Raw genomic sequence first — 12,695 nt, forward strand, 5'->3', positions numbered from 1 at the left:
AAGCCAAGTCCGAAGGTCCCTCTCCATCCGTTTTCCCGGCCACCCTCCTCCACAGTCAGGCCTGATCGGCCAGCCCTGTCCTCCCGCTTCTCTGCTCCAGTCACGCCGCTTCCTCTCCTCCGGAGGGGCCCGGCCGAGCCCGAGGGCTAGGCGGCTTCCTTCCGCGGCATCCCGCGGGCTCCGCTCCTCTCACAGCAGGCCCAACCCCAGCCTGGCGGGCCGCACACACACTCACCGCTGAGCGCCGAGGCCTGCAAGGTGGCCCCCGAGGTGCCGTCGATGACTTTGATGGTCCCGCGACTGGTGACGGCCAGGATGGCGTTGAGCGCCGGGTGGTAGGAGAGGCTGTGCAACCCGTCGGCGTCGCAGCGCATGCAGCCGTCCCGCAACACCAGCCACTCCGAGACCCCGGCCGCTCCCGCCCCCGACGCCGAAGAGCAGCCCGGGGCCGAGGCCGCCGCAGCCGCAGCCGCAGCCGCCATCTTCCGGCCTGCGCTTAGCACAATCACACTGGGAAGCGGCTCAGTGACAGTCCCGGGAGGTGCAGCACCACCGCCAGTCACCATCCGGGGGCAGGGGGCAAGCGGAGCGCGTTAGCCGGAAGTGAAGTCAGGCGCCAGCACGCACGCCGAACGTCGGCCACCGGCCTAGAGGGGCCAGGCTCACAAGGAGGCTCGCGTGGGAGGGGGGAGAGGGAAGGAAGGAGGCGGGCCCCGGCTCGGGGGGCGGGAAGCCGGCAGGTGGAGCATGCGCGGGAGGGTCCGCGCGTGCCACGCGCCCTTGTCGCAGCCAGCTCCAGCTCCCGGGCATCCCGGTTTCTTCCGGCAAGTCCCTGGAGTGGCCTCTCCCTGAGCTCCGCCCTGCTCCCCGTCCTTGGCGGGGTAGTGTTTTGTGTATTTCCGCTAGGCGGGGACCCTGGGCCCGCGTGACTGGGGACGCCCTGAGGCCCTCTGCGGTGCTTCCCGCAGCGCCAGGACTTCTGCACGCGCTGTCCCGCTGTGGGGAGGTGGCCTTAGGAAGACCTCTAGGTGTGGGCGCTAGCCCTTAGTCTGAATAAACCGAGAAACCTCTGCTTGGGAGTTGGAGGAACCAAACGATCTCTCCTAAGCCTGTCCTACTTCAGTGCTCTTCTCCTCCGCTACCCCAACCCCACCCCAAATCTCTCGAGTAAAAGAGGGCCAGATATGAGATGCTGCAGGCATATATAATTGAACGTAGTTTCTTAAACATATTTTAAAAAACAACTCAGGGTCTGTCAATGATTAAAAGTTGTGTAGAAGCAGTGGAGTACAAAAAGGTCCAGTAAAACTATTAAGTGTTTCCTTTTGGAAAATGTTCTTAGGTTCCCTCTTACACCGTTTTTAAGGACTGTAAATCCCAAGGCAGGAATTTGCCGGTCTTTTCTCCTGCAATGCTGTCAGATTCTAACTACCTGCATTTGGGTGGGCAGAGCAACTCCTAAAGCATCATTTCTAGAAAGTTACTGTTGTTGTGTGCTGTTGGAAGGAAACGACCTTCCAACAGGTTTTCAGAGGCAGTTAAATGGCACAGAAGGAGAGTGCCCAAACTATGCACTCATTTTCAGACTTTTCAGACCTATCTAACTTGGCATAATTACTGCATTCACTCATTGCCATAGAATCCATTCTGACGCATAATCATCCTGCCCAGGTGGTAAAACGCAGCCTGGATTCAAACTGCGGAAGATAATTGTTTGGGCTCAAAAGCCCTTAGTCCCTATTTGACTATGAGAAAAAGAAGTAAGTCTGCTACCAAGTGTGTAATCTCACATATTTTGTACATGTGATCAGAACGGTCCTGGTTTTGGAGAAAGACAATCATGCTTGGTAAAGGAGGTAGTCTTCATCCCTAAACTTTTCCTTTAAAAGAAAAATAAACCCAATGTTTTAATGTAAGCAGGCTGTGCTTTTACTCTAAAATCTAACATTTCCCAAATTTATGTGATCATTGACAACTTAGTGTTTTTGTAACAACTAAAATGCACACTTTGTGAAAAAACTTAGTCTTATTAAAATGAGAAAAAATGTGTATCAGGGCTGCATCCATTTTCCATATCTTTTCACAGTCTGTATACTGAGGAAATCATTGAAGAAGCTGGACTTCATGAAGAATGTGGCCTCAGAAAAAGATTCATCAACAACTTGTTTATGCAGACGGCACAACCTTACTTGTTGAAAGGAGGAATTGAAAGCTTGCTGCAGAAGATCAAAGACTACAGTTTTCAATGCAGGCGACTCCACGGCACATAACAACAACAACAACATCAAGAAAACAAAAATCCTCACCTCTGGGCCATAGGCAACATGATAGATGGAGAAATTATTGAATTTGTCAAGGATCTCAAATTACTTGGATGCACAATCAACACCTTTGTTACCAGCAGTCAAAAAATCAAAAGATGTTCAGAAAGTCTATCAAGGACCTCTTCAGAGTGCTAAGCAGCAATGATGTGTTTAAAGACTAAGGTGCACCTAATCCAAGGCATGGTCTTTTCAGTTACTTGAAATGCATCTGAAAGATGGACAGTGACTAAGGATGGCAGAACAAGGATTGATGCCTTTGAGTTGAAGTGTTGGAGAAGAGTACTGAAACAAACAAATATGTCTTGGAGAAAGTGCAACCAGAATGCTTCTTCGAGGCAAAGCATACAAAACTTTGTCTCATACACATATTGTTAGGAAGGGCCATTCCTTTGGGGAAAAAAAACATCATTCTTGGGAAGATTGAGAGTCAGTGAATAAGAGGAAGCCTCTCAATGAGATGATTTGACACAGTGACTAAATCAACGATGTCAGAGATGATGATGGTACAGGATAGGGAAAGAAGGTTCAGGTCCACTGTTCCCAACAACTATCTTGTCTAGTTGCCTTATTTTGTTGCTGAGGTAACTAGAAGAAGTGAAATGATTTTACCAAAACTCAGCAAGTAAAAACACCATACTGTTGTAGGTTATGAGACATAGGTTTTCATCTGCTTAATTATATGCCTTTGGGAAAGTTGCATTATCTTTTAAAGCCTAGTTTTTCTTGTATAAAACCAGATTGAGTGTTGTGAAAATTAAAAATCATCTGGAAAATTGTGTAGCCTAGCATCTGACGAATAGGTAAGTGCTTCTTGTAAGTTGTAAAAGTTCATTTTCTTCCAACATTCCTGCAGACTTCCTTCAACTAAATCTTCAGCATCTTATTCATACCCAAATTTGCATTCATTCCATTTTGAACTCACAAAATAATCTCATTTTTTGTTTGATGTTGAAAGGCATTAGAATAAAGTGGGAGAATGCTCAAATTTTGAAATTTGCATATTTTTTTATTTTGAGTCACAATGTCATCATTAATCAGCTCTGCCTATAAGATTGGGCATGTCATTTATCCATTCTCAGAACGGGTCCCTGAGTGTCAAAGAGAGATGATGAAATTGCTCATCCTACTTACCAAAGCATACTATAATTACTTGTGAAAGTACTTGTAAACTATAAAAATTGAAGCACAGAGAGATTGAATGGCTAGTCCAGCCCTTAAAACTTAGTGGCTTAGCAGGAAGAAAAATTGTGAAACCAGGCAGTTTGACTGAAGACCCACAGTCCTAACTACTTAACCCTCTTGCTCAAAATTTCAATGCCTTGAGGAAAAATAAGCACACACATAATCAAGACTAAATGTAACTAGCAGTTCCTACTAAAGCATTTTTTTTCAGTCTTCAAGATATAAGGAGAAACTGTTAAAACTGTCATTTACAAGTTTTATCTCTCAGGACCCCTTTGAGCCAAATGTCTAGGCTTCTTTCAACAGTAAACTAATATTCTCCAAAGTTAATTAACCATATATTTTGAAAGAAGGCACTTTCATGATCACAGAAGTTTGGGAAACAACTTCTTGTGCTCCTGCTTTGGAGAGATTTATAATATACTCCCATTATGGAGAATCCCATTTAAGCCTTCTTAATCAACGTTATGAAAAGTCATTTGACCATAAATCAATCCAAACTAAACTGGTTGCAGTCAAGTTGATTCCTGACTCATAGCCAACCTTTTAGGGCAGTGTAAGACTATCCCTTAGCAATCCAATGTTGTGATCTTTGTGGAAGCAGATTGGCTTATCTTTTCCCCACTGGCTTGCTGGTAGTTTTGAGTCACCAGCCTTTTACTTAGCAATTAATTGCACCAGCAGTGCTCCCATTTAACATTACCATCTTACCTACTGCCATTGGGTGAGTCGATTCTGACTTTCAGTGATCCTATAAGACAAAGTAGAACTGCATTTGGGATTTCCAAGGCCTTGGATCATTAAGAAAACGGTCTCATCTTTCTCCTGAGAAACTGTTTTGAATCATCAATATTATTGTTAGCAGCCAAAAGCTTTTCACTCACCATACCACAACAAATCCTAATTATTATTTTTTTTTTTTTTATTTTTGTGTGTGTGTACCGTCAAATCAGATCTGACTGGTACAGGAGGAGATTGTTCCGCCTTCTCCAGCAGAGCATCTGGTGGATTTGAACCTTGCACCTCTGGGATTTCAGTACACCTTCTTGCCACTAGGAAACCAGAGCTCGCCAACAAATCCTAATTTTAACATATTCAACCATTTCCTTGCCATCAAGTCCAAACCTACTCATAGCTAACTTTCAGCAGGTGTTCAGAGGCTGTAAATCACATGGGAAGAGAATGCCATTTTTCTTTCAAGAAGCAGCTAGTGGATTTTAGTAACTTGCCATTAGGTTGGCAATGCAACTCCTTTGCTTACTAATAAGCTACCAGAGCAAACTAGTTTTTCAGAGAGCCCTCTTTAGGAAGTACTTTGTAATTTACTTTTTCTTGTGAATGCGTCATCTTTCTGAGTTGTTGCTAAAATCTCAAAGACTGGTTGAGAGGTTGAGACACCTTGAGTTTACATTATTGTCAACATGCAACTGGTCAAGAGTAGATAAAGTTCAACATCAACTGTATTTTTCATGTCTGGTGTGCATTAAGGTCTAAATCCTCTCTCCATACCTGTTCAATCTGTATGCTGAGTAAAACATTCGAGAAGCTGGACTTTATCAAGAAGAGTGTGGCATCAGGACTGGAGGGAAGATTACATAACAATCTGCAAAATGCAAATGACACAACCTTGTTTCCTGAAATTGAAGTGGACCTGAACTGCTTGCTGCAAAAGATCAAGGACTGCAGCTTTTAATATAGATACATCTCAATATCAAGGAGAAAAAAATACTCACCACTGGACCAATAGGCAACATCATGATAGATAGAGAAAATATTTCATCTTGCTTGGGTCCACAGTCAACATCTGAGGTACCAGTAGTCAGAAGATAGGGAGACATATAACACTGGGGAAGTCTGCTCTCAGGGATTCTCCAAAGTCCTAAAGAGCAATGATGTCTGTTTAAAAACGAAGATATGCACAATTCAAGCGACAGTCTTTCAACCACCCGATGTGTATCTGAGAGCTGGACAATGTATAATGATGTAGAAGAATTGATGTATTTAAGTTGTGGTGCTGAAGAAGAGTACTGAATATCTCACAGACTGCCAAAAAGAACAAACAGATAGACTTTGGAGAACGTGAAACCAGAATGTTCCCCGGAGTCAAAGATTACGAAGCTTTGTGTGACACATTTTGGATATATTGTTAGGACAGGTTATTCCTTCGAGTGGGATATCATGCTTGGAAAGGTGGAGTGTCAGTGAAGGAGAGCAAGACCTTCAATGAGATGGATTAATACAGTGTCTGTGGCAATAGACTCAAATATGTTGAGGATGATAAGGATGGCCTGGGATAGGACAGAGTTCAGATCTATTGTTCATAGGGTCACAATGAGTCATGTTCAAGTCGACAGCACTTAGCAATAACAACAATGATCTTAATATAGCATTAAGAGCAAATATAAAACAACAACAAAAAGATCAAACATCCACAACAATGAAAATTATACTCTGGGTTTTACAGCTACTCTATTTTGAAGAGTGGAGTTCTGGTGGCCTCATGGGGACACACATTACTAATCTGAAGGCAGGCAGTCAAATCACCAGCTGATCCTTGAGAGGAAGATAGATAACTTCCTCCCATGCAATCTGCAGCCTCTGAAAACATACTGGTGAGTCAGCGATGAGTTGCTTCCAATTTGATGGTACATAACAACAACGGCAACTATTTTGAAGTGATTGTTCTTTTGAGTGCCCTTAACATGCCATTTGGGGCTTAAGTGTTGGTTACCTAAAGGAAGTAGGAATTTCTACCTACAATCATTCTAGAAAGAGTAAAATGCTGAATCAGAAATGCGAATTCAGAAAGTAGGTCTAATTATCTCAGACAAGTCATCTGACAAAATCCAAAATCCAAGGAGAAAATAGGATTATAAAGGATTAATGTCCAGAATATATGTTGTTGTTATGTGCCATCGAGTCGCTTGTGACTCATAGCGACCCTATGTACAAGAGCTCTTAATGCTGTTCTATCCTGTGCCAACCTAGCCATCTCAAATGCACTTACTCCCACCGCTCCAGTCACAGAATCGATCCATCTCATCAAAGGTCTTCCTCTCCTTCGCTGCCCCTCCACTCCGCCAAACATGATAGAACTCTTAAAATCTAACAGCAAAAAAGAAAAACTAAGTTTTAAAATGGACAAAGAATTTGCATGGACATTGATCCAAATAACATATACCTATGACCAATAAGTTCATGAAAGGATGCTTGATGACATTACTCATTGTTTTGTTGTTAAGTACCATCAAGTCAAGTACAACTTATAGCGATCCTAGGAATATCAGATCTGAACCCTGCCCCATTCTGTGCTGTCCTCATCATCTTTGCCACACTAGAGCCTATTGTTAGGGTTGTTTCCTCTCTCCATACCTAGTCAATCTGTATGCTGAGCAAATTATTTGAGAAGCTGGACTCTATGAAGAAGAATGGGTCATTAGGATTGGAGGAAGACTCATCAATAACCTGCATTGTGCTGATGACACAGTCTTGCTTGCTGAAAGTGAGAAGGCCTTGAGGCATTTGCTGCAGAAGGTTAAACACTGCAGCCTTCAATATGGGTTGCATCTCAACATCAAGAAAAAAAAATCCTCACCACTGGACTCTTAGTCAAGTAACAGTCAAGAAATCAAAAGACAAGTTGCTTTGGGAAAAAGTCTGCTGTCAGAGACCTCTCCAGAATACAAAAGAGCAATGGTATCCATTTAAAAGCTAAGATGTGCCTGATCTAAACCATCTTCTTAATTACTTGCTATGCATCTGAAAGTTGGACAATGACTAAGGATTGTAGAAGAAGAATCAATGTTGGCGAAGGGTACCGATTATCTCATGGACTGCCAAAAGACCGGACAGGTCTGTGTTGGAAGAAGTATGATCAGGGTGTTCTTTGGAAGCTAGGATGGTGAAGTTTTGTCTCACATACTTTGGACATGTAAAGAGGGGCCAATCCTTGTAGAAGAACAGCCTGCTTTGAAAGGAAGATCAACATAGGAGAGGAAGACCCTCAACAAGATAGATTGGCACAGTGGCTGTAACAACGGGCTCAAGTATACTGGAGATTGTAAGGATGGCACAAGATAGGGCAAGCTTCAGATCCATTGTTCATAGGTTCATTATGAGTTGCCTACCTTGAGGCTACATAACAACAACATAACTGCCTTGTCTTTTCACCCATAGTATGGAAGGGAATATTTTCACCAGTTGGGCTGCTATGATTGCTGATGTCAGGAATCAGTCAACCTGTTGGGTGTGTGTAGAGATAACTACATCTTCTACTGTAAGACTCCTGTGAAAATTCACTCTGGGTTTTCTTGAAGTAACTGAAATCCAGATGAGTTGGCTTTAGAATATTTCCCTGCCCCCTGGTTAGACTGCTCTGTAAATGTCCCTTATCCTCAGGGATATGTGACTTGGGGTAGTCTAGGGTGGCTCTGTGTAGTCTGTGTAATTAGTACAAAAAGCCTCCCTGTGTGTTGAAAGACCTAGAGTAGATTAAAGTCACAGTGGAGCGTTGTTACCCACTGAGGCTACAGATCCCTTTTCCCAAGAGTTAAATTCTCTTCCCACAACTTTGTGCTATACTTTATAATGTCTTGTTGTGCTTGAGAATTGTGTTTTGCTGTGGTGTTCTATTGCAAATATCCAATGCCTCATGTTGAAGCATATCACAGAATAATGGCAGAGATTGTGAGAGCCACTTAGAGGTATTGGGGTAGAGCCTATGGTTGTTGTTGTTATTGTTATGTGCCATTGAGTCTCCTGTGACTCATAGTGACCCTATATACAGCTCTGAACTCGGTGCTATCCTGAGCCAATCTCACTGACTCCTACACACCTAAGCTCCAGTTATCATATCAATCCATCCCATCCAGGGTCTTCCTCTCCAGTGCTGTCCGTTCACCCTTCCAAGCATGATGTCCTTCACCAAGGACTGGTCCCCCCTGGCCGTATGCCCAAAGTATTTGAGAAAGAGCTCTTCAAAATCCTTGTCTCCAATGAAAAGCTTGGTTTCACCGTCTCCAAGACAGACCTATTTGTTCTCCTGGCGGTCCATGGTATGTTCAATACTCTTCTCCAGCACCACACCTCAAAGGCATCAATTGTTCTTCTGTCATATTTAGTCATTGCCCAGCTCTCTGATACATAGCATGTAACTGCTAAGACCAGGCACACCTTGGTCCACAGACTGACATCATTGCTCATCAGCACTCAGGAGAAGTCCCCGACAGCAAACTTCACCAGTGCAATTCATCTTTTGGTTTCCTGACTACTGGTGTCAAGAGTGTTGATTGTAGAACCGAGCAAGTTGAAACTGATAACCTCAATCTCTTCACCATCTCTCATGGTGCTGCCAGTTGGCCCAGTGGTGAGAATCTTTGTTTTCTTGATGTTGAGCTTCAATCTATATTGAAGGCTGAATTTCTTGACCTTCTGTAACAAATGTTTCAGGTCCTCCTCAGTTTCAGCAAGCTGAGAAAGGTTGAATCATCTGCATAACACAGGTTGTTGCTAAGTCTTCCTCTGATTCTAATGTCACGTTTCTCCTCATAGAGCCCAGCTTCCCAGATTATCTGTTCTGCATATAGATTGAAAAGGTATGGAGATAGGACACATACTTGGTATACACCCTTCCCAATTTTGAATCATGCAGTGTTTCCTTGCTCCATTCTGACATAGTGCGTCAAAACTGCCCTAAACAGCTGCCTCTAAACTAAGTTAATTTGAGTTCTACTTAAACTTGTTTTTCTAGTTCCTTATCTTAGTGACTAAGGAGCTCAATCTGGTGACCTGGTGATAAGGAGCTCTGTTGCTAACACAAAAGCATGCAGTTTAAATCTACCAGCTGCTTCACAGAAGAAAAATAGGCAGTTTTCTCCTCAGCAATTTACTGGCTCTGAAAATGCTCTGGAGGGTCAGCTATTGGTCAGTTCTGACTCAACAACACACAATAATATCTTAGTGACTAGCTAGCTGTGAGGCAGGCAGACTCTTGGTTTGCTTATTTCTGGCCATGTTTGCTGTTGTTGTTTGTTATGTGCCGTCAAGTCGCTTGCGACTCATAGCGACCCTATGTACAACAGCCCTAAACTCTGTTCTGTCCTGTGCCAATCTCACTGTCTCCAACACACTCATCCCCATTACCCCAGTCACTGAATCAATGCATCTCCCAGAGGGCCTTCACCTCTTGCGCCTGCACTCCACACTCCCAAGCATGATGTCCTTCTCCAAGGACCGGTCTCTCCTTACAACCTGACCAAAGTATGTCAGAGAAAGCCTCACAATCCTTGCCTCCCAGGACCAGCCCGGTTTAACCCTCTCCAGGATGAATCTGTTTGTTATCTTAGCAGTCCATGGTAACCTCAATACTCTTCTCCAACACCAAAGCTCAAAGGCATCAATTCTCCTTCTATCCTCCTTAGTCATTGTCCAACTCTCTGACTCATAACAAGTGATTGCAAAGACCATGGCCTGTATCAGATGCACCTTAGTCTCCAGAGAGACACCATTGCTCTTGAGTACTTTAGAGAGGTCCCTAACAGCAGACTTTCCCACCACAATACGTCTTTTAATTTCCTGCCTACTGGTGCCAAGAGTGTTGACTGTGGAGTCAATCAGACAAAGCTGTGAACAATCTCAATCTTTTCACCATCCATCCTGATGCTGCCAATTGGTCCAGTGGTGAGAATCTTTGTCTTCTTTACATCGAGCCTCAATCCATATTGAAGGCTGCATTCCTTGACTCTCTGCAGCAAGCACTTCAGGTCCTCCTCAGTTTCAGCAAGCGGGGTTGTGTCATCTGCATAACGCAGATTGTTGATAGATCTTCCACCAATCCTGACTCCACATTTCTCCTCATAGAGCCCAGACTCCTGGATGATCTGTTCTGCATACAGGTTGAAAAGGTATGGAAATAGGACACATCCCTGGTGTACAACCATCCCAATTTTGAACCATTCAGTGTTTCCTTGCTCTGTTCTGACGACTGCCTCTTGGTCGAAGTATAGGTTTCATATTAGCACAATCAAGTGTTCTGGGATTCCCATTCTTCTCAGAGTCAGCCACAGTTTGTTATGGTCCACACAGTGAAATGCCTTTGTATAATCAATGAAGCACAGATAGACATTCCTCTGATACTCCCTGCTTTTAGCCAAGATCCATCTAACATTAGCTACAATATCCCTAGTACCACGACCCCTTCTAAACCCAGCCTGGACTTCTGGCAGTTCTCTGCTGATGTGCTGTTCCAGTCATTTTTGGATAATCTTCAGCAGAATCTTGCTTGCATGTGAAATCAACGATACTGTTCTATAGTTTCCACACTCTGTTGGGTCACCTTTCTTTGGAATGGGAACAAATAAATATGGATCTTCCAGTCAGTTGGCCAAGTGGTTGTTCTCCAGATTTCTTGGCACAACTTGGTGAGCACATCCAAGGCAGCATCTGTTAGCAGAAATATGTCAATTGGTATACCATCTATTCCTGGAGCCTTATTTTTTTGCTATGTCCTTCAAAGCAGCCTGAACTTCTTCCTTCATCACCTTAGGCTCTTGCTCATATGTTGTTTCATTAAATCCTTCACTTTAGAATTTTAAAGAGGCCCTTGACAGCAGATATCCCCCATACAGCATGTCTTTTTATTTATTGACTTCTGCTACCATGGATATTGATTGTGAATCCACCTAAAATTAAAATCCCGACAATTTCAATCTTTTCTTCATCTATCATAATGCTGTCTATATGTCCAGTGGTGAGTATGTTTGTTTTTCTTGATGTTGAGCTGTAACTCATATTGAAGGCTGCAGTATTTGATCTTTCTCATTATGTACTTTAAGTACTCTACTTCAGCAAACAAAGTTGTGTCATCAGCACAATATAGCTTGTTAAAGAATTTTCCTTCAATTCTGATGTCACATTTATTTTTCCATATATTCCAGGTATTTGTATTGAATAAGAATGGTGAAACAAAAGAAATTTAAAAAAACAATGGTGAAACAGTACAACCATGACACATACCTTTCCTTATTTTAAGACATGTAGTATCCCCTCACTTGCATTAAAGGACAGCATCTGGGTTCATGATAGGTTTCATATAAACACAATTAAGTGTTCTGTAATTCTCATTCTTCTCAATGTTATCCATAATTTATTATGATCCACAGAGTTGAGTGCCTTTCCACAGTCAGTAAAACATCTTTCTGCTTTTCTTTGCTTTCAGCCAAGAGGCATCTGACATCAGTAATGGTATCCCTTGTTTCATGTAAGCTTCTGAATCCACTTTAACTTCCTGGCAGTTCTCTTTCAATATACTGCTCAGGTCTGTTAATACTTTTCAGCAAGATTTTACTAGCATATGGTACTGTGATAATTTCCACATTCTGCTGGGCCAACTTTTCTTTCTGGAATGGGCACAAATATAGCTGTCATCTAAATTTCTTGGGTTCCAAACTGCATCTAGTAGCTGAAAAACCTCAACTGATATTCTACTAATTCTATCCTATCCTATTCTAAAATTATATTCTATCATATTAATTCCCAGAGACCTCTTTTTCCCCCCCAGTGAAATGTAAAATGGTATGATCACTTTGAAAACTTGGCTAAAAGCAGAAATATAAAACTGACATCATTACTTCTCAGTAACTTGGAGAGGTCCCTTACTGTATACTTTCCCAGTGCAATACATCTCTTGATTGCTGATACCAAATGTGAAGTAATTGACAGTTTCAATCTTTTATCCATCTATGTAACAATGGGCTCAAGTGTATCAGACATGGAAAGGATGGCACAGGATAGTATAGGATTCAGATCTGTGTTTCATATGGTAGCTGAGTCGTACTTGATGGAACCTAACTACAGCATCATCATATCCTGACATTCCCTTTAGGTCAAATGGGGAGAATTTTTGTTAGCTTCACTTTGGCATGCAATTCATACTGAAGGTTGTATAGTCTTTGATCTCCTACAATTAGCACTTCAAGTCCTCCTCACTTTCATCAAGCAAGGTTGTGTCATCTGCATAATGGAGGTTGTTGTTGAATCTTTCTCCAATCCTTATGCTACATTCTTCTGCACAGGGTCCAGCTTCTCAAATAATTTGCTTAGCATACAGATTCAATAGGCACGGAGAATGGATATAATCCTAATAATTGATTTTCTTCATTTTAAATTATATAGTATTTCCTTGCTGTGTCT

At 42.6% G+C, this 12,695-nt stretch overlaps 1 protein-coding gene across 1 annotated transcript in view; it reads right to left on the reverse strand.

Annotated features, from left to right (window-relative positions):
• Positions 1 to 701, reverse strand: part of BIRC6 (baculoviral IAP repeat containing 6) — a 281,200-nt gene extending 280,499 nt beyond the window's left edge. The window contains exon 1 of the mRNA XM_006882363.1: positions 236 to 701. Within this exon, the coding sequence (XP_006882425.1) occupies positions 236 to 566 (331 nt within the window). The 5' untranslated portion in view covers positions 567 to 701. The remainder of the gene's footprint in view (positions 1 to 235) is intronic.
• Positions 702 to 12,695: the final 11,994 nt, after the last annotated feature.

The sequence above is a fragment of the Elephantulus edwardii genome, unplaced genomic scaffold (genome assembly GCF_000299155.1).
Source record: "Elephantulus edwardii isolate Elephantulus edwardi_28Jun2011 unplaced genomic scaffold, EleEdw1.0 scaffold00019, whole genome shotgun sequence".
NCBI lineage: Eukaryota > Metazoa > Chordata > Mammalia > Macroscelidea > Macroscelididae > Elephantulus > Elephantulus edwardii.